The sequence below is a fragment of the Mustelus asterias genome, chromosome 9 (assembly GCF_964213995.1).
Source record: "Mustelus asterias chromosome 9, sMusAst1.hap1.1, whole genome shotgun sequence".
Classification (NCBI taxonomy): Eukaryota; Metazoa; Chordata; class Chondrichthyes; order Carcharhiniformes; family Triakidae; genus Mustelus; species Mustelus asterias.
Window position 1 is genome coordinate 4,437,521 of NC_135809.1, and position 21,343 is coordinate 4,458,863.

The 21,343-nt window shown below is 45.4% G+C and overlaps 1 protein-coding gene across 1 annotated transcript; it reads right to left on the minus strand.

The window, feature by feature from the left end:
• Positions 1-1,974: 1,974 nt before the first annotated feature.
• On the minus strand, positions 1,975-21,048 carry med21 (mediator complex subunit 21). Its single transcript, XM_078219530.1, has 4 exons — positions 20,980-21,048; positions 17,587-17,701; positions 15,732-15,832; positions 1,975-3,661 (listed from the first exon to the last, which is right to left on the minus strand). The coding sequence occupies exons 1-4, from the start codon at positions 21,019-21,021 to the stop codon at positions 3,485-3,487; spliced, it is 435 nt and encodes a 144-aa protein (XP_078075656.1). The 5' UTR covers positions 21,022-21,048; the 3' UTR covers positions 1,975-3,484.
• Positions 21,049-21,343: the final 295 nt, after the last annotated feature.

Here is a 21,343-nt window from a genome sequence, read left to right on the forward strand (position 1 = left end):
AATTGACTTCCTGCTGGGTGGGGGAGAGGGAGAGGAAGGAATCCAGATTTCCACTACCTTTTCATATTCGGGCGGTTGGTTTGCTTAGTTGACTAAATGGCTTTGTGTGTGATGCAGAATAACACCAAGGGCATGGGTTTAATCCCAGTCATGATGTGGAGATGCCGGCGTTGGACTGGGGTAAACACAGTAAGAAGTTTAACAACACCAGGTTAAAGTCCAACAGGTTTATTTGGTAGCAAAAGCCACACAAGCTTTCGAGGCTCGAGCCTCGAAAGCTTGTGTGGCTTTTGCTACCAAATAAACCTGTTGGACTTTAACCTGGTGTTGTTAAACTTCTTACTGTGTTAATCCCAGTGCCAGCTTTTGATTTTGATTTGATTTATTATTGTCACATGTATTAACATAGTGAAAAGTATTGTTTCTTGCGGGCTATACATGCTGTAAACCTCTAAGACTCTATACAGACAAAGCATACCGTTAATAGAGGAGGAGTGCAGAATGTAGTGTTACAGTCATAGCTAGGGTGTGGAGAATTATCAACTTAATGCAAGGCAAGTCCATTCAAAAGTCTGACAGCAGCAGGGAAGAAGCTGTTCTTGAGTCGGTTGGTACGTGACCTCAGACTTCTGTATCTTTTTCCCCGACGGAAGAAAGTGGAAGAGAGAATGTCCGGGGTGTGTGGGCTCCTTAATTATGCTGGCTGCTTTGCTGAGGCAGCGAGAAGTGTAGACAGAGTCAATGGATGGGAGGCTGGTTTGTGTGATGGATTGGGCTACATTGACAACCTTTTGTAGTTCCTTGCGGTCTTGGGCAGAGCAGGAACCCCATACCGAGCTGTGATACAACCAGAAAGAATGCTTTCTATGGTGCATCTGTAACAGTTGGTGAGAGTCGCAGCTGACATGCCAAATTTCCTTAGTCTTCTGAGAACTATAGTGTCAGCATGGGGGGACCAGGACAGGTTGTTGGTGATCTGGACATCTAAAAACTTGAAGCTCTCGACCTTTTCTACTTTGTCCCCATTGATGTAGACAGGGGCATGTTCTCCTTTACGCCTCCTGAAGTCGATGACAATCGTTTTGTTGACATTGAGGGAGAGATTATTATTGCCGCACCAGTTCACCAGATTCTCTGTCTCATGCTGTGGAGGTTTGCTGCCTTTCCCACACTTGTGGAGTGATGCCCCTCAAGCTATATATAACCAGTGATCTCCCTCTAATGGAGAAAGATGTCCATGGGTCTTTGTGGCCCATGACCTTACTATCAGGCCCAGAAATACTCTATCTTTCCTGTTAGTCCTACCCTCTCAGGCCTGGTAGATTCATTTTATTTTGCATGTTCCCCAGTGATTCTACATCCGTTTTGCAACATGGAGATTAGAACATTGCACAGTATTCCGAGTATAGTTTAAGAAAAGTTCTATATAGGTTTAACTTATATGTTTCTGAATTAGTTTCTTCTAGAAAATTCCCCTTGAATCTACCTGATGTATGGAAGCAGGAAGGTTGGGTTCAAAACTGTAAAGTATATTTATTAGTCACAAGTAAGGCTTACATTAACACTGCAATGAAGTTACTGTGAAATTCCCCTAGTCGCCACAGTCCGGCACCTGTTTGGGTCAATGCGCCTAACGTCTTTCAGAATGTGGGAGGAAACCCACGCAGACACGGGGAGAACATGGGACTGTGACCCACGCCGGGAATCGAACCCAGGTCCCTGGTGCTAACCACTCTGCTACCGTGCCGCTCATAACTGATAGCAGGAGGAGGAGGAAAATGGTCCCGATCTTTCACATGGCCAATGCTGCCTATTCCCTCCCATTCTGCCAGGATCTTCAGCTGTACTTGGAAGCTGAATAAAGAAAGATGAGCACATGTAGTATTGTGGGTCATGCATAAACACATACCTTGACGTGTGAAAACAAAGAATTTGGGTGCCTGCAATGACCATCCCATAAAAAAATGTCAAGTATAATTTATAATATTACGCAAGTTCTTTAATCTTTAACTTGAATTCTTTTCAACAAAATGTCAAGGTGCCACAAATGCTTTGCAACAATGTACAATCACAGAGTATAACAGATGCATCATCGGCACAACGTAACCCAGCTGGAACGATTCCCCCATGAGCTAACAGTGTGGGAGGAGAAGGGGAATAAGGTTCAAAAGCAGCTACAGACTCGCATCAGCTCCGAATGTAACAACTCCTGCCTGACACATATCCACAACCTGATTCGACCAAAGCTCAGCCACTCAATTAGCAAGTCCATTCTAAAGACAATGCAAGGCATGCAATCAGAATGAACCGGTAACAGAGTAACATCTGGGTTCTGCTAACGCAGCCGTGTTTGCAAGGCGCAGATCCTCAGCTGCCTTAGCAGGAGCGAGATCTGCTTCTCGCCAGCCGCAAGAACGGGTGTCACTGGGGATGTGGAAAAGCATGGGGTTCTCACCCTCATCTCCTCAGCGATGCACTACATTGCCTGTGCGTTGTCCAGAGTGTAGCTTCATATCAGTGCAGTGACAGCCCCTGTACACCCACAGCAGCACCATCTGTGCTCATAAAAACCATTAAACTGAACTTCGGGTAGGGTTGCCAACTGTGATGATGAGTATTCCTGCAGCTTTCATTAGGCGGCCAACACATCCATCTGTGTGACGCACTGCCTTCCTACACCAATTAGAAAGCAAAATAACTCATTACCCAATTGGATGATGTTTGACTATCAGCCAAACAGCCTTGTTCACCCATTTTCAATATTTTTATATCTGGTAAAGAGCAATACTCTTTTTTTTTTGCCCCAAACTACCTTTTCAATGTTCCTATGATAATGCTTCAGGGTCACACAGCAGTGTGCTGGAGATTGGTCCTCAGTTCCTGAAGACTCCAGGCCAATCCTGAAGACCGTACCTCAGACACTCCTCACTCTCCCCAGAAGCTTCCAAGCTGCTAATAATTACATGGCCTCAACCACTCTTAACGTTCGGATTCCAATGCGATGCTGTGCTTACGGCCAAGACTGTATCACAGCACAAGGGTAAAGGTCGTCCACTGAGCCTCAAGACTGGCGATGCAACTTTTGGAAGGACAGGTTTCAGAATCTTAGATATTAAGAGAAGACCACACAGTTTGGAAGAGCTTAATTTATCTGTTTGCAACCAGATTCCCAAAGAGGCAACTTCAATCATGGGGATCCCAAAACATATCCCTAAATTTAAAACATACTGAATACTGACCAAAATAGGCGGGATGAGGGGTGGGGGAGAGGCGGGATGAGGGGTGGGGGAGAGGCGGGATGAGGGGTGGGGGGGGGGGGGGAGGAGAGAGAGAGATACACAGACGACTTTAGTGCTGACATTTTACCCATCTTACAAAAACCCTTTTTCCTCTACCCGTCGGCCCATGAAATAAATGCTGCAGTTATTTTTTCCACAGGAAGTGTTGATCACACCATCAGTTTCTGAGCAGGGCACTGCTGCTGCTATGATTCGGGCACATGCTGACTGCGACCGTTGCTTCTGGTCCCAAGCTGTGACTGGGCAATGTCCGCTAACGCACTCTGTATCTTCTCCAGCAGCATGTCACCCCGGTAAACAACCTCCTCCAGCAGCGCTGCGGCCTCATGGTTCTCCTCTTCCAGCTGACGTAAGCTTGCAGCCTAGAAGGTGGGAGAAACAACAGGGTTATTCCATACACTCAATGCATTCACCCCACACAAAACATTTTAAACCCAGACCACTGCACATTACCAGACAGAGGTTTCACTGTTAAAACACAGCAAGCCACTGGGGCTCTTTTGGTGATGATAAAAACACCCATGGGACAAAGTGAAGACTAGGGGAATTGTCCCAGTGCCAATACCTGCCCCTCAACCGACATTTTGGGATCTTACTTTGTACAAGCTATTTGCTGCATTTCCGCATCACAACAGCGACTACTCTTCACAAGCTCTTCATTGGTGACATCCTGAGACTGTGACAGGTGCTACATAAATGCAAGTTCTTGCCTTCTTTGTTTCTTATTGCAATCGCTTTCTTCAGCATCACCCTCTGGAAGTGAATTGCTTAATAGCTGCCATAACACAGCACTGGAAGTTGCAACATTTTGATTTTCACACTTTCCTGCCTGGTTCATGTTATGCAAGGAAGGTTATATATTTAATCTGTTTATTGGCAGCAGAGCTTGCAATTTATTAACTGTTTGCCCAAATCCTCGGGGCCGATTGTATTTTGGGTTTCAGATATGGCATATAGCATGAGGCCTAACTACATTACAATTGCCCAAGCCTAGACTAGCTATCGCCCAAAGTAAATAAAATGGTTGGAGAAGGAAAACTCAGCACCGGGCCAACAGCACCGGGCCAACAGCACCGGGCCAACAGCACCGGGCCAACAGCACCGGGCCAACAGCACCGGGCCAACAGCACCGGGCCAACAGCACTGGGCGATAAACAAGCTCCCATCCATGATGCCACCTGCGATCCTGTCTGTAGGTGAAGGTTCAGAGTGCTAATGCGCAGACAAACAACTTGACTTCCCTGCGCTAAGGGTCAGGTGTGATTGGCGAGGTTCACAGAGGTTTGGGTCATGTCGGCTCAGGTCAGGGACGACTTGCGCAAAATGTCAGGTTCAATCGGTGAGGTCCATGTCGGTTAAGGCCGTGTCGACTCAAGTCAGGATCTACCCGCGCTAAACATCAATGAGGTGGAAAATAAAAAGCGGTGTTTGCATATGTTCGGTTTTGGATTTACAGATAAAGAATATTAGGCCGGTGCTGCCAACCTCAATTCTCAATCTATAACCAGCTCATATTGAAGACAACCAACCTTCCAAGGCATTTGCTTGCACAGTTTGCTCTGATAGCCAGCCTCCCATCTTGCACCTTTTATACAAGCGGTATCAAAACTGTCCAAACTGTGGGAGTCACAGTGGTTAGCACTGCTGCCTCACAGCGCCAGGGACCTGGGTTTGATTCCCAGCTTGGGTCACTGCCTGTGTGCAGTCTGCATGTTCTCCTCCTGCCTGCGTGGGCTTCTTCCAGGTGCTCCGGTTTCCTCCTACAGACCGAATGACATGCTGGATAGGTGCATTGGCCATGCTAAATTCTCTCTATGTACCACAACAGGTGCCGGAGCGTGGCGACTAGGGGATTTACACAGTAACTTGTTTTTAAGTTTATTTATTAGTGTCACAAGTAGGCTTACACTGCAATGAAGTTACTGTGAAAACACTTCATCGCAGTGTTAATGTAAACCTACTTGTGACACTAATAAATAAACTTTAAACCATACCTGAACTCAGAACAAGTCCTCTTCACTCATAGAATCCCTACAGCACGAAGGAGGCCATCCGGCCCATCGAGTCTGCACTGACCACAATTCCACCCAGGCCCTATTCCCATAGCCCCACACATTTACCCTGCTAATCCCCCTGACACTAGGGTCAATTTTAGCATGGCCAATCAACCTAACCCGCACATCTTTGGACTGTGGGAGAAAACCAGAACACCCGGAGGAAACCCACGCAGACATGGGGAGAATGTGCAAACTCCACACCCAGTGACACAAGCTGAGAATTGAACCCAGGTCCTTGGTGCTGTGAGGCAGCAGTGCTAACCACTGTGCCACCTCATAATCCTGGCGATCACAGATCTATATGAGTCCCGAGTTCAGCAACACCACAATTTTAAAATACTCATTTTGGATTTCAGGGCTTCAATGAGAATTCAAAAAAGCTTTAAAAAACCCCACGATTTTTCACCTGGGCTTCTTGCAGCAGTGACCTGGAGATCAATTTTTAAATCTTGGAAACTCCATGCGCCCTGATGGGTTAGCAATTATAATTATCCAGACTCTGCACAAACAGCAATTTAAAATTATTTCAAACACAGTGGTGAAGAAGGCATTCGGCATGCTTGGTTTCCTTGGTCAGAACATTGAATACAGGAGTTGGGACGTCTTGTTGAAGTTGCATAAGACATTGGTAAGACCACGCTTGGAATACTGTGTGCAATTCTGGTCACCCTATTATAGAAAGGATATTATTAAACTAGAAAGAGTGCAGAAGAGATTTACTCGGATGCTACCGGGACTTGATGGTTTGAGTTAAAAGGAGAGTCTGGATAGACTGGGACTTTTTTTCTCTGGAGTGTAGGAGGCTGAGGGGTGATCTTATAGAGGTCTATAAAATAATGAGGGGCATGGACAAGGTAGATGGACAATATATTTTCCCAAAGGAAGGGGAGTCTAAAACTAGAGGGTATAGGTTTAAGGTGAGAGGGGAGAGATACAAAAGTGTCCAGCGGGGCAATTTTTTCACACAGAGGGTGGTGAGTGTCTGGAACTAGCTGCCAGAGGTAGTAGTAGAGGCGGGTACAATTTTATCTTTTAAAAAGCATTTAAACAGTTACATGGGTAAGATAGGTAGAGAGAGATATGGGCCAAATGCGGGCAATTGGGACTAGCTTAGGGGTTTAAAAAGAAAGAGCGGCATGGACAAGTTGGGCCGAAGGGCCTGTTTCCATGCTGTAAACCTCTATGTCTCTATGACTCACGGACAAGGAAGGGGTTAAGCTATGATAAAACTAGTTCCTTTTAAAGGCACAATCATTTACCAAGCTCTGCGGAATAAATTTAAATGGCATTTTTAATTGCCTCAAACACGAGAGCACAATGAAGGATATGAAACAGATTTGGGTTTCCCATGTTGTGGGACTGCGAGGTGTGTCACTTAGGAAAATGTAACAGCACAGATTGCCCTGTTAGCCAAACTATTTAACAGGAAAATAATTTGCAGTTTCCATGGCAAATAGATAAATATTAGTGATATTGCTAGACTCTAAATGAATCAGTTTAAGTGATAATTACAAGGCTAGCTCATTGCTAAGACAGAACTTATCACATAAAATGAAATACTGCAGATACTGGAAATCTGAAATAAAAACTTCAGTTCTTTTGTTTATTTAAAGAGTCTTCTATGACTTCTCTTCGCAAGCGTTCTGAAGGAGGGGAGTCAAACTGGACACAAAACTTTAACTCCGTTTCTCTCTCCACATGCTGCCAGAACTTGAAGCAGCTCCAGAAATACACAGACCACTTCTGAAATGCAGTAACAGTCAGTGAGCACGTAGGTCCAGGCCAGTGATTTTGTTGACACCAAGGTCCCATAAACACCGGTGAGGTGAACAATCAGCTCATTTGCTTTTTTCTGCTGGCGGCCACTCAGGGAGGAATGTCAGATGTAACATGGTGAGCACATAATGCAATGAATTACAACTGGGGCACAGTAACTGATAGACAATCACAGGAGCCATTCCAAAACAGCAAAGCTCCACGCCCTGCACTGAGGCGCACCGGGAGCTAGTGTGGTTCTTGAGTAAAGCATGAGAACCAGGCGAGGGAGCATCCTGTTTCTCTTCAGTTACTGGCACAGGATCTTTGAACCATTCACTGAACAAGCGGGTGAAACTTTGGCTTGTACAATTCAACCAAACAGGTCATGGTGCAAATATTTCTGCACTTTACAATTTGACCACTCCCTGTGGAAGTGAGGTCCAGATTTTCACTATTCTCTGGGTAAAGAAATTTCTCATGAATTCCCCACTGGGTTTATTAATGACCCATCTTATCCGGTTTTCTCAACTCCGCAAGTGGAAAGATTTTCTCTATCCCTGCAAATCCTTCCATAATTCTAAAGGCCTTTGACAAGCCATCACTCAGACTTTTCTTTTTTTTTGAAAAAAAACATTAAAAATGCTAAAAAGAGCCCCTATAGCCTTTCCTCATCGGGTGTGACCTGTCCCTTGCAACTTGAATTTAAATTCTGCAACTTTTAATTTACTTATAAACATGTTCCTTGAAACTTGGAATTCCCCCTCCTATTCGCACTCGGACATACTCTGCAGCAACTTTACATCCTCTCAGTCCCTTGGCCAAGACATCCTTGTGTGTTCAGAGGATGGATGGTTTGCAGGGAAGCAGCACCATGCAGTGGTCTGGTCAGGATATGGCAAGACACAAAGCAACAAACTCAACTATCGGTTAAAGGTTGGGCTTCACTCTCTTGCTATTTCAGACAACCACTGGTCCAGTCAGTAACAATTGTTAAAAATATATAACCTTAAAATGAATTATTTGAAACTGATCTTGAAAGCAGGGCTACTGTAGGTGCGGTGACTGAAGAAAACCAGCAGAAAATGCAAAGAAAATAGGGACAACTCCCTCTGCTGTTGCCAACTGGGTTTAACTTTTATACTGACTTTACAATCCTCAACTCCCTCCATCTGTCACCGTCAATCTCCCTCTACCCAAAACCAGAATTGTCCTCTCCCAGTTTTCTCCCAATTACATTTTCCTTCCATTCTTTCTCCATAACACAACCACATATTTAACCCCAATTACCATAAAACTGAAGTTACCCACATGCTTCCCGCTACTGCAAATACATCATTACCATAAGTGGCACTTAGAGGGAGAAAGATGTCAAAACAAATACTGTGACTTTACAGCTCGGTGAGAGCCAAAAAATAAATCAAAATACTTGAGATACGAGTAAAAAGAACAGAAAATGTTGAGAACAGATGTATTCTATGGGTGAAGAAGATTCTTTCGAATTCTCTCTTAGATTAGTGACTTATATTTATGGTCACTAGTTCTGGTCTCCCACTCAAGTGGAAACATTTCCCCCACTCTCGCCCTGTTATACTCTGCCATGTTTTGAAGATCTCTAGTCAGTCACCCCTCGGTCTGTTCAAAGCAAATTTCTGCGGATGCTGGAACTGAAACCAAATGAGAAAATGCTGGAAAATTTCAGCGGGTCTGGCAGCATCTATCTGTATGGAGAGAAAAGAGCTGATGTTTCGAGTCCCGATGACAAAGGGTCATCTGGACTTGAAACGTCAGCTCTCGCCCCTCAGTCTGTTGTTTTTCTCGAGAAGAGAACCCCAGTCTATTATATCTTTCTGATAGAACCTTTCCAAACAGAAATATTGGAGAAAACTAAATGATTGCAACAATCTTATTAAATGGGAGAAAAGCTGGGATTCAGTTCCCTAACTAACTAAACTGCCTCGAGTATTACGCCATTTACTTTCCGGTTCTGTGACTCACTGTCACTTGTCGTCACAATATCAACTGTAGATAATTTGAGATGTACCACGTAGGTTCAGTTTCACGTTTGACCCAGCAACATTTTGTTTGTGCTGTATTTTTTCTATGTTCTATAGCCTATATATAAGCCTGGGTAGGTAGGGACATGACCGGCGCAACTTGTGGGCCGAAGGGCCTGTTTGTGCTGTATTTTTTCTATGTTTCTATGTTCTAACATTTAGTAACACTGGACTGAAAAATCATTTTTAGCAGTTAACGAGGGTGCACATTGCAAAAGACATTCAGTACAAAGCTAATCTGTCCTTCTTTCAGTTCAGTAAGGTGCACCACTTGCTTTCAGTTCAGTAAGGTGCACCACTTGCTTTCAGTGTCTGTTCTTTTATTGCAGTTTACTGTTGTTGCAGCTAGTTAACTCTGAGCAGTCTTGTTTAACTGCACGTCGGCAAATCGAGAAATAGAACTTGCATGCTTTCCTTTTTTTCCCCAAATACTTTGAATTTGAATCAAATGGTTCGACAGTCACCATGCTCTTCACACACAGCTCTAGCCACAAGCCGGACACTTTCTCCAACCCATGGACTGCTTGTAAAGCCTGTAGCAGCAGACTCTGCTCAGCACTGGCACACACCTACAAAACAATGCCCACTTCAGACCTGGCACAGAAAGAACCACTTGATGGTGCCTCATGTAAAATAAAAGAACGGGGGATAGCTTTCCAAAAATGTCATGGATTTCAGGGAGGCATATAGTCAGAGGTTTACAGCATAGAAACAGACCCTTCGGCCCAACTTGCCCATGCAGCCCTTTTTTTTAAACCACTAAGCTAGTCCCAATTGCCCGTTTTTGGCCCATATCCCTCTATACCCATCTTACCCATGTAACTGCCTAAATGCTTTTTAAAAGACAAAATTGTACCCGCCTCCACTACTGCCTCCGGCAGCTTGTTCCAGACACTCACCACCCTCTGTGTGAAAAAATTGCCCCCGGACCTTAAACCTATGCCCTCTAGTTTTAGACTCCCCTACCTTTGGGAGAAGACGTTGACTATCTAGCTGATCTATGCCCCTCATTATTTTGTAGACCTCTATAAGATCATCCCTAAGTCTCCTACGTTATTGAGGGTGGGGTAGGGTAAAGGAATGGGGGGGGAGGGGGGGTGGTGGGTCGGGCTAGTATGAGAGATGGCAAGGATCCGCATTATAGACTGGTCAGAAAAGTGAGAACTCATGGGTTACAGGGGGAAGGTGGCAAGTTGGATCCAGAATTGGCTCAGTGACAGGAATCAAAGGCCGATGGATGTTTTTGTAAAACAGCTTCAATGATATTCCACAGGGCAACAAGTTGTAACTTTCGCTGTTTGTTGTATATATTAATGATTTAGATTTAAATGTGGGAGACATGATTGGGAAATTTGCAGAGGACACAAAAATTAGCTGTGTAGTTGATAGTGAAGAGGACAGCTGTCAATGCCAGAATGATATCAATGGTTTGGTTCATTGGATAGAGGAGTGGCAAATAGAATTCAATCTGGAAAAGTGTGAGGGCAAACCAAGCAAGGGTATCGTCAATAAACGGGATTGAGGAAGAGAGAGATCTTGGAGTGCATGTTTACAGATCCGTAAAGGTGGCAGGACAGGTGGACAAGGTGGTAAAGAAAGCATTTGGAATGCTTTCCTGTTTTGGGCAAGGTACTGAATACAAAAGTGGGATGTAATGATGGAATTATATAAAATGCTGGTTCGGCCACAGCTGGAGTTTTGTGTACAATTCTGATCACATTCCAAAAAGGACAATTGCTCTGGGGAGTGTGCAGAAGTGATTTACGAGAATGTTTGTCGGCAGGTTTTGAAAATTGCAGGTTTGAGGAAAGAGCTTTTTTGAATTTATTCATGGGATGTGGGCTTCACTGGCTGGGCCAGCATTTTCTTATCCATCTCTAATTGTCCTAAAGGCCATTTCAGTATCAACCACATTGCTGTGGGTTTGGAGTCACAATTAGGCCAGACCAGGTAAGATTTCCCCAAGAGACAATCGGTTATGGTTTATCCTTAGACTTTTAATTCCAAATTTCACCATCTGCCTTGGTGGGATTTGAACCAGGGTGCCCAGAGTGTTACCCTGGATCTCTGGATTTCTAGTCCAGTGACAATAGCACTACACCGCCACCTGGTGGATAGGCTAAGATTGTTTTCCTTAGAACAGAGGAGATTAAGAGGTAACCTAATTGAGGTATGCAAAATTAGAAATCATAGAAATCATAGAAACCCTACAGTGCGGAAGGAGGCCATTCGGCCCATCGAGTCTGCACCGACCACAATCCCACCCCCACATATTTACTTGCTAATCCCTCTAACCTACGCATCTCAGGACTCTAAGGGGCAATTTTTAACCTGGCCAATCAACCTAACCCGCACATCTTTGGACTGTGGGAGGAAACTGGAGCACCCGGAGGAAACCCACGCAGACACGAGGAGAATGTGCAAACTCCACACAGACAGTGACCCGAGCCGGGAATCGAACCCGGGACCCTGGAGCTGTGAAGCAGCAGTGCTAACCACTGTGCTACCGTGCCGCCCTATGAGGGGCCTGGACAGGAAAGACGTGTTTCCCAAAACTGAGGGGTTAATTACCAGGGGCATAGATTTAAGGTTGCTGGCAGAAGGATTAGAGGGGACACAATTAAAAGCTTTTCCACCCAGAGGGTGATGAGTGTCTGGAATCCACGGCCTAAGTTTAAAGTTTATTAGTGTCAAAAGTAGGCCTACATTAACACTGCAATGAAGTTACTGTGAAATTCCCCTAGTCGCCACACTCCGGCGCCTGTTCAGGTACAGAATTTAGCATGGCCAAACACCTAACCAGCACGTCTTTCGGACTGTGGGAGGAAACCGGAGCATCCGGAGGAAACCCACACAGACACGGGAGAACTCCGCACAGACAGTGACCCAAGCCAGGAATCGGACCTGCCTTATGTTGGTGGTCGAGGCAGCAATGCTCAACTCATTTATAAGATACCTGGATCTGCATCTGAAGAGCTGGAACCTGCAAGGCTACGGACCAGGTGCTGGAAAATTAGATTAAAATGAGCAGCTAATTTCTTTATTTTCTTTTTTTGGCTGGAGCAGAAGACGGGCTGAATGGCCTCTTTCTGCACCATTACTTTTCTATGTTAATGAACAAATGAAGGATGGGACAGAACACATGCATATTAGAGAGAGAGAGAGAGAGAGAGATAAAAAAATTCCCCATCAGACGAGATTCTGTTTTTCGTCGCAATCAAACATCGCATTGCACATCTGAACCGCAACGCTGAATTCTTACAAAACAGGATGTACCTTTTCAACTGCCACGACAAAAGCAAGCGCGTGTGGGTGGTCTCACACTTGACACTTTCTACCTATCCACCAAACCACTGCATCTGTGCCCTTTACAATCGTTAACCTCTTGGTATCTGACATTTTCACAGCAAAAGTGCCCAAAAAAAACAAATTAAAATAAAAAAAATCACATTTCGTGTATGGAATCTCAATATTTGCCGCATCAAAATATTCAACGGATTAAACTATCTTTACATTATCTTGCACTAAATGCAAATTATGCAACAACTGAACACAAAACATTTGCTTTCCATATTCTTTGCTGATGCACCAATCATCCAAGTCAATGTCGAAACCAGTCTGAAAGCTGTCACTATGAGGGAGGCACGGGTGACCCAGTTACAACAGCCTCCAGGGTTGAGCCTGATTCATGTCTCCCCAAGAGGCATTGCTGAGGCACAAACCACAGGCTGTGGTGCCGACGCCGATGAATATCATGGGCCTTTTTATTTAAATGCATCTTCACACAATTTTATTTTCCACTTTTGGAAATAACGGGGAAGTGGTGGAAGGATTCCTCAGCCGATCAGCCCTTGGAACCACGTTGTGAACACTCCTTCTGTTGCCAACAAGTTCTGGCGTTGGATCTGAACCTGGAGCTCTGGTCCAGAGGTAAGTGCACAACCCACTGCGCCACAAGGCCTGCCATCATAGAACATCACAGCGCAGTACAGGCCCTTCGGCCCTCGATGTTGCGCCGACCAGTGAAACCAATCTAAAGCCCCTCTAATCTACACTAGTCCAATATCATCCATATGTTTATCCAATAACCATTTGAATGCTCTTAATGTTGACGAGTCCACTACTGCTGCAGGTAGGGCATTCCACGCCCGTACTACTCTCTGAGTAAAGAACCTACCTCTAACATCTGTCCTATATCTCTCACCCCTCAATTTAAAGCTATGTCCCCTCGTGCTAGCCATCACCATCCGAGGAAAAAGGCTCTCACTATCCACCCCTATCTAATCCTCTGATCATCTTGTATGCCTCTATTAAGTCACCTCTTAACCTTCTCTCTAACGAAAACAACCTCAAGTCCCTCAGCCTTTCCTCATACGACCTTCCCACCATACCAGGCAACATCCTGGTAAATCTCCTCTGCATCCTTTCCAACACTTCCACATCTTTCCTATAATGTGGCGACCAGAACTGTATGCAATACTCCAAATGCGGCCGCACCAGAGTTTTGTACAGTTGCAGCATGACCTCCTGGCTCCGAAACTCAATCCCTCCACCAATAAAAGCTAACACACCTTATGCCTTCTTAACAACCCTATCAACCTGGATGCCAACTTTCCGGGATCTATGGACATGGACACCCAGATCCCTCTGTTTATCCACACTACCAAGTATCTTACCATTAGCCCAGTACACTATATTCCTGTTACTCCTTCCAAAGTGAATCACTTCACACTTTTCCACATTAAACTCCATTTGCCACCTCTCAGCCCAGCTTTGCAGCTCATCTATGTCCCTCTGTAACCTGCCACTTCCCTCCGCACTGTCTACAACTCCACCGACTTTAGTGTCATCCGCAAATTTACTAATCCATCCTTCTACGCCCTCATCCAGGTCATTAATAAAAATGACAACAGCAGTGGCCCCAAAACAGATCCTTGTGGTAGACCACTAGTAACTGAACTCCAGGATGAATATTTCCCATCAACCACCACCCTCTGTTTTCTTACAGCTAGCCAATTCCTGATCCAAACCACTAAATCACCCTCAATCTCATGTGTCTGTATTTTCTGCAAAAGCTTACCATGGGGAACCTTATCAAACGCTTTGCTGAAATCCATATACACCACATCAACCGCTTTACCATCATCCACCTCTTTGGTCACCTTCTCAAAGAACTCAATAAGGTTTGTGAGGCACGACCTACCCTTCACAAAACCGTGCTGACTATCCCTAATCAAATTATTCCTTTCTAGGTGATCATAAATCCTATCTCTTATAACCCTTTCCAAAACTTTGCCCACAACAGAAGTAAGGCTCACCGGTCTATAATTACCAGGGTTGTCCCTACTCCCCTCCTTGAACAAGGGACAACATTTGCTATCCTCCAGTCCTCTGGCACTGTTCCTGTAGACAATGACGACACAAAGATCAAAGCCAAAGGCTCTGCAATCTCCTCTCAAGCCTCCCATCATGGGCCCTGCTCCTACATATCACTTTCCTTTCAGGGCCACACTCTCACTCAGGGAAGATACCTCAAAAAACTATTCCACCAAAGGCTAATCAGGAAAGAATCATGTCTTGATTAGGGTTATATAGCAATTTTCATAACCTTCAGAATGTGGTGGATGCGACAATGTGTCTCTGTGCAGCACCTGTAATACAGGGAAACCTCACAAAGCACTTCACAGGAGCATTACCAAACCAGTTAAGGAGATGACCAAAAGTTTATTTGCAGAGAAAGACAAAAGTAGAGAAGCAGAGGGGGGCAAGGGAGGGAGTTTCAGGGCTTAGAGCCTTGACAGATGAAGGTACAGCCAGTTCTGTGATTACAATTGGTGATGCTCTAGTGGTCAGAATTGGAGAAACACATTTTTCAAAACCTCAGACTAGACGATGTTACAGAAATAGGGGTGGGAAATGGTGAGTCCGGGGGGGTGTGTGTGTGTGTGTGGAGGGTGTGTGTGTGTGGAGGGTGTGTGTGTGTGTGTGTGTGGGGGGGGGGAGGGGCGGGGGGGGGACAGAACAAGGACTGGAGAAGGAGGCTGCGGTCGACTGTGCCGGGAGCTCCAGATAGAAAGGATGACGAGGCATCGTTTACCAACAGTCAAAATGTGACTTTGATAAGGGAAAATTTTCAGGTCACAAATACAAGACCTTCCCTACTAAATCCAATAGGGAACTCAGAAGAACGTTCTTTACCCAGAGATTGGCGAGCAACTCGCTACCACAGGGAGTATTTGGGATGAATATCAGGCATATGTTTAAGCGGAAGTTAGATAAGCACAAAGAAGAAAGGAATAGAAGGATTTGTTAATCGGGTAAGATGAAGGAGAATGGGAAGAGGCTCCTGTGAAGCACAAACAGCAACAGCAACCAGTTGGAATGAACATCCTGTAAATACCTGGTAACTTTGCAGAAGAACTGCCTACTTCAGAACCTACAATGGGTATGCACAAATCCCTTGCCAGAATTTGGCAAACATGTTGTCCTCACAAACACTATCGCTGCTCCACTATCAGTGCAGGTCTCAAAGACAGAATTTTACACCTGGCCTCCACTCTTACCTGCAACGCTGCTGTTGATTCTTCACTCGGCAATGAGTCAACTAACACGTCAATGTCTTTCGCAGTCCGTGCAATCAATGCAGCAAAAAGCTGTGCATACTCTGTGGGGAAAAGTACCAGGCCAGTGAGAACACAATGAGAAAGGAATGTGGAAACCCATTACATAGAATCTTCCAACGCAGCAGGAGATCATTCGGCCCTTCATGCCTGTGTTGGTTCTTTGATAGAATTATCCAATTTGTTTAACCATCCTATACCATGTCCCTAACCCTGTAAATGTTTTCCCTTTAACCAGCACCCTTTCCATAGTACATTCCGGGACATAGCAATTCACCGAGTTTAAAAAGGTCACCTTCTCTCTGATGCTTTTGCCGATTACCTTAAATCCGGGCTATCCGATTACTGATATACACCCTTCTGGCTGATTTTTAAAATGATAAAAACTGAACAAATACTTCAAAAGGGCTGAAGTTCTGTCTGTCTGCAGCTCTGAACAAAATGAACTTACTGGCAGTATCAGAGAAGCTAACACCTCGCTACCCCTGAAGAGACATTAATGGCCACGTGGACTGCAAAGACCAAATTCAGAGAAAATTATACAAAGGCCATCTACCTTTCATAAGACAGGCCTGGCCACTGGAGTCTCCTAATCTGCTAGAACAAACAGACCCTACAACCTCCTTTTAAATAGTTAATGTTGTAACATTAGCAACCTCAGGAACCCAGACAAAGGAATATAGACTGCCAAAGCCAAAATGGAGAGGTGAGAGTGAGGAGACATCAGCGTCGCAGGTGAGAGAACCAGCTATACTGTCTTGCTGAACTGCAAGACAGTCTGCCATCTTCCAACTAGCAAGCAGTAGCACGGAACAAGGGCTCTGTCCAGGTTTGATTGCTTGTCTCCAGCCCCACCCCATCTACAATGTTTTTATTGGAACTTCTGAACTGCTATAACATTGCCTACGAGACTAATTTACCTCTACTTGCCTATCCCATCCTGGACACCATTTCTATTGGAAACGTGTATTATCCAGCATCAGTTTTCAACCTACCAAACTCTGTGAAGGAATACACCATTGGACTTTGATTCAGAATTCACATGAAACAATAATTCTTTGCCCTATAAATCTTTTCCTATCCTCTTTTATTGCAGAAGTGAAAAGGCGGCCAAGTTGTGACCATCCTCTCACTTTTGAGTGTTGGCAAATAAACTAACCTTCTGAGTTTACACTATCTCAATTTTACTGTGGGGTTATTGATAGAAACTAGATCATGCCAAAACTGAGGGTTGGGAAATATGCCATGTGCATAAAGTGGACAATCAGAATCCAAACACCATTCTGGTTACAGACAGGTGGAGAGAGAGAGAAGAAATCAGACCTGTTTAAATTAAGAGAATCTCAGCAGGTCTGGCAGCAAGTGTAAGGAGAGAAAAGAGCTGATGTTTCGAGTCCAGATGACCCTTCGTTTGGACTCAAAACGTCAGCTCTTTTCTCTCCTTACAGATGCTGCCAGACCTGCTGAGATTTTCCAGCATTTTCTCTTTTGGTTTCAGATTCCAGCATCTGCAGTAATTTGCTTTTATCCAGTGTTTAAATTAAACCCTCTTCTTGTCCGTAACACCCATCTTAACAATATAATTAAAAACATTCATTAATACCTAGGCACTTTACAACAATGTAATCAAGAAATTTGACACCAAATCACATAGGTATATATTAGGGCAGGTGATGACCAGTTTAGGTCAGTGTTTGCAGGGTGAGACAGGACTCCAGCATGGCTACAGAGACTCAATCCCAATAATTTATTTTTGAAACAAAGCATGCTCTGGATATCCAAACACACTAGCTCTTACCTTCAGTTGGATTAGATGGTTGGTCTTTGTTTATGGCAGTTTGGATATTTGTAAATGATGCAGGAGGAGCACATTGCTGCAGGACACCGATGGCATTACAGAACTGGTCCGCTAGCTAGATAGAAAACAACATTTAAAATCAAATAATTATTTGTTAGGCAAACGTTTTTACAGTAATGGAAGGTAGGTGATTGGAGTTAAGATATAGACCAGCCATGATTCTTCACTCATTCCACTACACCCACTTCTGCAATGTACCATCATCCCAACTGTCACTTTATCATTCCAGCCTTTCAATCTATCCTAGACACTTTGTTCCTCCCTTCCCTCGTTCACTGCCTCTGAAGTTGATTGGAACCTATTATCCCTAACCTTCGACAGTTCTGACTTACTCCGATCTGAGTTCCCTATCTGCTTCAAGAAGATGATCATCATCCATGTACCAAAGAAAAGCCTGTCAGCGTACCTTAATGATTACCGCCAGTGGCTCTGACATCCATCATCATGAAGTGCTTTGTGAGGCTAGTCATAGCACGCATCAACTCCGGTCTCCCAGATTGCCTGGATCCACTACAGTTCACCTATTGCTGCAACAGGACCACAGAAGATGCCCTACACTCAACCCTAGATCACCTGGATAACAACCTCACTTATGTCAGACTTCTATTTGACGACAGCTCAGCCGTCAACACCATTATCCCAACAAAACTCATCTCCAAACTCCGTGGCCCAGGGTTCCGTTCTTCCCTCTGCGACCGTAACCTAGACTTCCGAACCAACAGACCGCAATCAATACGATAGGCAACAATACCTCCTCCATGATTATCTTCTACACCGGTGCTGAGCCCCTTACTATACTCCTTATACACCTATGACTCTGTGGCCAAATTCCCCTCCAACCCCATTTTCACATTTGCTGATGACACCATCATTGTGGGTTGAACAAAGAACAAAGAAAATTACAGCACAGGAACAGGCCTTTCGGCCTCCAAGCCTGCACCGACCATGCTGCCCGACTGAACTAAAGCCCCCTACCCTTCCAGGGACCGTATCCCTCTATCCCCATCCTATTCATGTATTTATCAAGACACCCCTTAAAACTCACTATCATATCTGCTTCCACTACCTCCCCTGGCAGCGAGTTCCAGGCACCCACCCACCCTGTGTAAAAAAACTTGCCTCGTACATCTAGGATCTCAAACAATGATGAGACAGAGTACAGGAAAGAGATAGAGAATCTGGTGAATTGGTGCAACGACAATGTCAACAAAATGAAGGAGATAGTCATCGACTTCAGGTAGCATAGTGGAGGACATGCCCCTGCCTACATCAATGATGATGAAGTGGAGATGACCAAGAGCTTCAGGTTTCTGTCTTACATAGAAACTAGGAGCAGGAGTAAACCATTCAGCCCTTCTAGCCTGCCCCACCATTCATTTTCATAGAAATCATAGAAACCCTACAGTGCAGAAGGAGGCCATTCGGCCCATCGAGTCTGCACCGACCACAATCCCACCCAGGCCCTACCCCCACATATTTACCCGCTAATCCCTCTAACCTACGCATCCCAGGACTCTAAGGGGCAATTTTTAACCTGGCCAATCAACCTAACCCGCACATCTTTGGACTGTGGGAGGAAACCGGAGCACCCGGAGGAAACCCACGCAGACACGAGGAGAATGTGCAAACTCCACACAGACAGTGACCCGAGCTGGGAATCGAACCCGGGACCCTGGAGCTGTGAAGCAGCAGTGCTAACCACTGTGCTACCGTGCCGCCCTGAAATAATTTGATAATTGAAGTCAATATCCTGATGCCCCCGTCACCCCCCCCCATAGTCCCTTGATCCCTTTAGCCCCAAGAGCGCTACCTAATTTCTTCATGAAATCAGACAACGTTTTGGCCTCAACTACTTTGTGGGAGTGAATTCCACACATTCACCACCCTCTGGGTGAAGAAATTTCCTCACCTCAGTTCTAAAAGGTATCCTCTTATCCTCAAACTATGACCCCTAGTTCTGGACTTCCCCACCATATGAACATTCTTTCTGAATCTACCCTATCTAACCCTGTTAGAATTTTACAAGTTTCTATGAGAAACCCCTCTCACTCTTCTAATCTCCAGTGAACATAATCCTAACCGACTTAGTCTCTCCTCATATGACAGACCTGCCATCCCAGGAATCAGCCTGGTAAACCTTCGCTGTACTCCCTCTATAGCAAGGCCATCCTTCCTCAGATAAGGACTCCAAAACTGCACACAATACTCCAGGTGTGGCCTCATCAACGCCCCATACAATTAAAGCAAAATATCCCTATCCTTATACTCAAATCCTCTCACTATGAAGGCCAAGATACCATTTGCCACCTTTACTGCCTGCTGTACCTGCGCGCTTACTTTCAGCGACTGATGCACGAGGACTCCAAGGTCTCATCGAGTATCCACCTCTCTCAATTTACACTCATTCAAGTAAAAATCTGTCTTCCTATTATTGCTATCAAAGTGGATAACCTTACATTTATCCACATTATACTGAAGCACCTTGGAGATGTTTATTAATTAGAGGTGCTACCTAGATGCAAACTGTTGTTGCACAGATTTTCCACCGATTGTGCCAAACATGGTTCAGTTAGTGGCACCTTTTAAAAGAACAGTACAGCACAGGAACAGGCCCTTCAGCCCACCAAGTCTGCGCTGACACACAATGCCTTTCTTTTTGCCTCTCATGTGGTCAGTATCCCTCTATTTGCTGTCTATTCCTGTATCAGTCAAGATAACTCTTAAACATTGGTATCATATCTGCTTCTACCGCCTCCTCTGGCAGCACATTCCAGGCATTTACCACCCTCTCCTTTGAGTCAGAGGATTATACATGTTCAAGTCGTCACCTGGAGACTTGGGCACTGAAATTAGATTGACGCTGCGCTGGAGTGGCGTATTATCCAGCATCAGTCTTCGACCTGCCGAACTTGTGAAGGAATACACCGGGGGATTTTGATTGTGGTCCCCGGACTCACGCTGCCAGGGAGGGGGGGGGGGGGGCGATGCGGGGGTCGGACGGGGTACTGGGGTAAGGGGTTGGGGGCAGGTGGGGGTGGGAGTGTTCTCCCCTGTTCCCTGGGGCCAATCATCATCACTAAAAGACACTGTTATCAGCGCCCTGCTGCTTGTGGGATCTTGCTGTGCGCAAGTTTCCCACGTTATAATCCTTCCAAAGGATCTCATTGGCTGCGAATCGCTTTCGGACGCCCGGAGGACGGGGCAGGCGCTATAGAAATGTAACCTGTTGTTTTCCAGCCCCGGGCTCTGGGGGGAGGCCCGGCCGGGGTTGGCGGAGCCGCCGCGGGCCCCAGGCCCCGAGTCAGACTCAGAGCTTCGGCCGCTCCCACTCACCGAGTTAACGGCGTCCTGCAGCTGAGTGAGCCGGTCCGCCATCTTGCCGCGGCAGCGACAACAAGCCACTCTCCCATTGGAAAAAGCTCGTAACAACGAACAACCAATCCGCGCCGTCCTCACTGCGCGGTGGCAAATCCAGCCAATCACAGACAGGTTTGCAGAGCCATCCAATCGCAAAGCACGGCAAATCATCCAATCAGAGCGCGGATCTCAGGATCTGAGCCAATTAACTAGCGAGGGCGTGAACAACGCAGCGGACCAATCAGTGATCGAGTAGGAATTATCCAATCAGACGTACAGTACAATAGCCAATCACATACACCCAAATTCAGGGATTGGCCAATCAGAGTCAGCAGGAGTC

Coding starts and splice junctions, on each gene's coding strand:
- med21 (XM_078219530.1), bottom strand. CDS start 21,021: ATGGCGGACCGGCTCACTCAGCTGCAGGACGCCGTTAACTCG. Junction 17,702..20,979: donor TGCAGGACGCCGTTAACTCG/GTGAGTGGGAGC, acceptor TTTTCTATCTAG/CTAGCGGACCAGTTCTGTAA. Junction 3,662..15,731: donor AATCAACAGCAGCGTTGCAG/GTAAGAGTGGAG, acceptor CCCACCTTCTAG/GCTGCAAGCTTACGTCAGCT.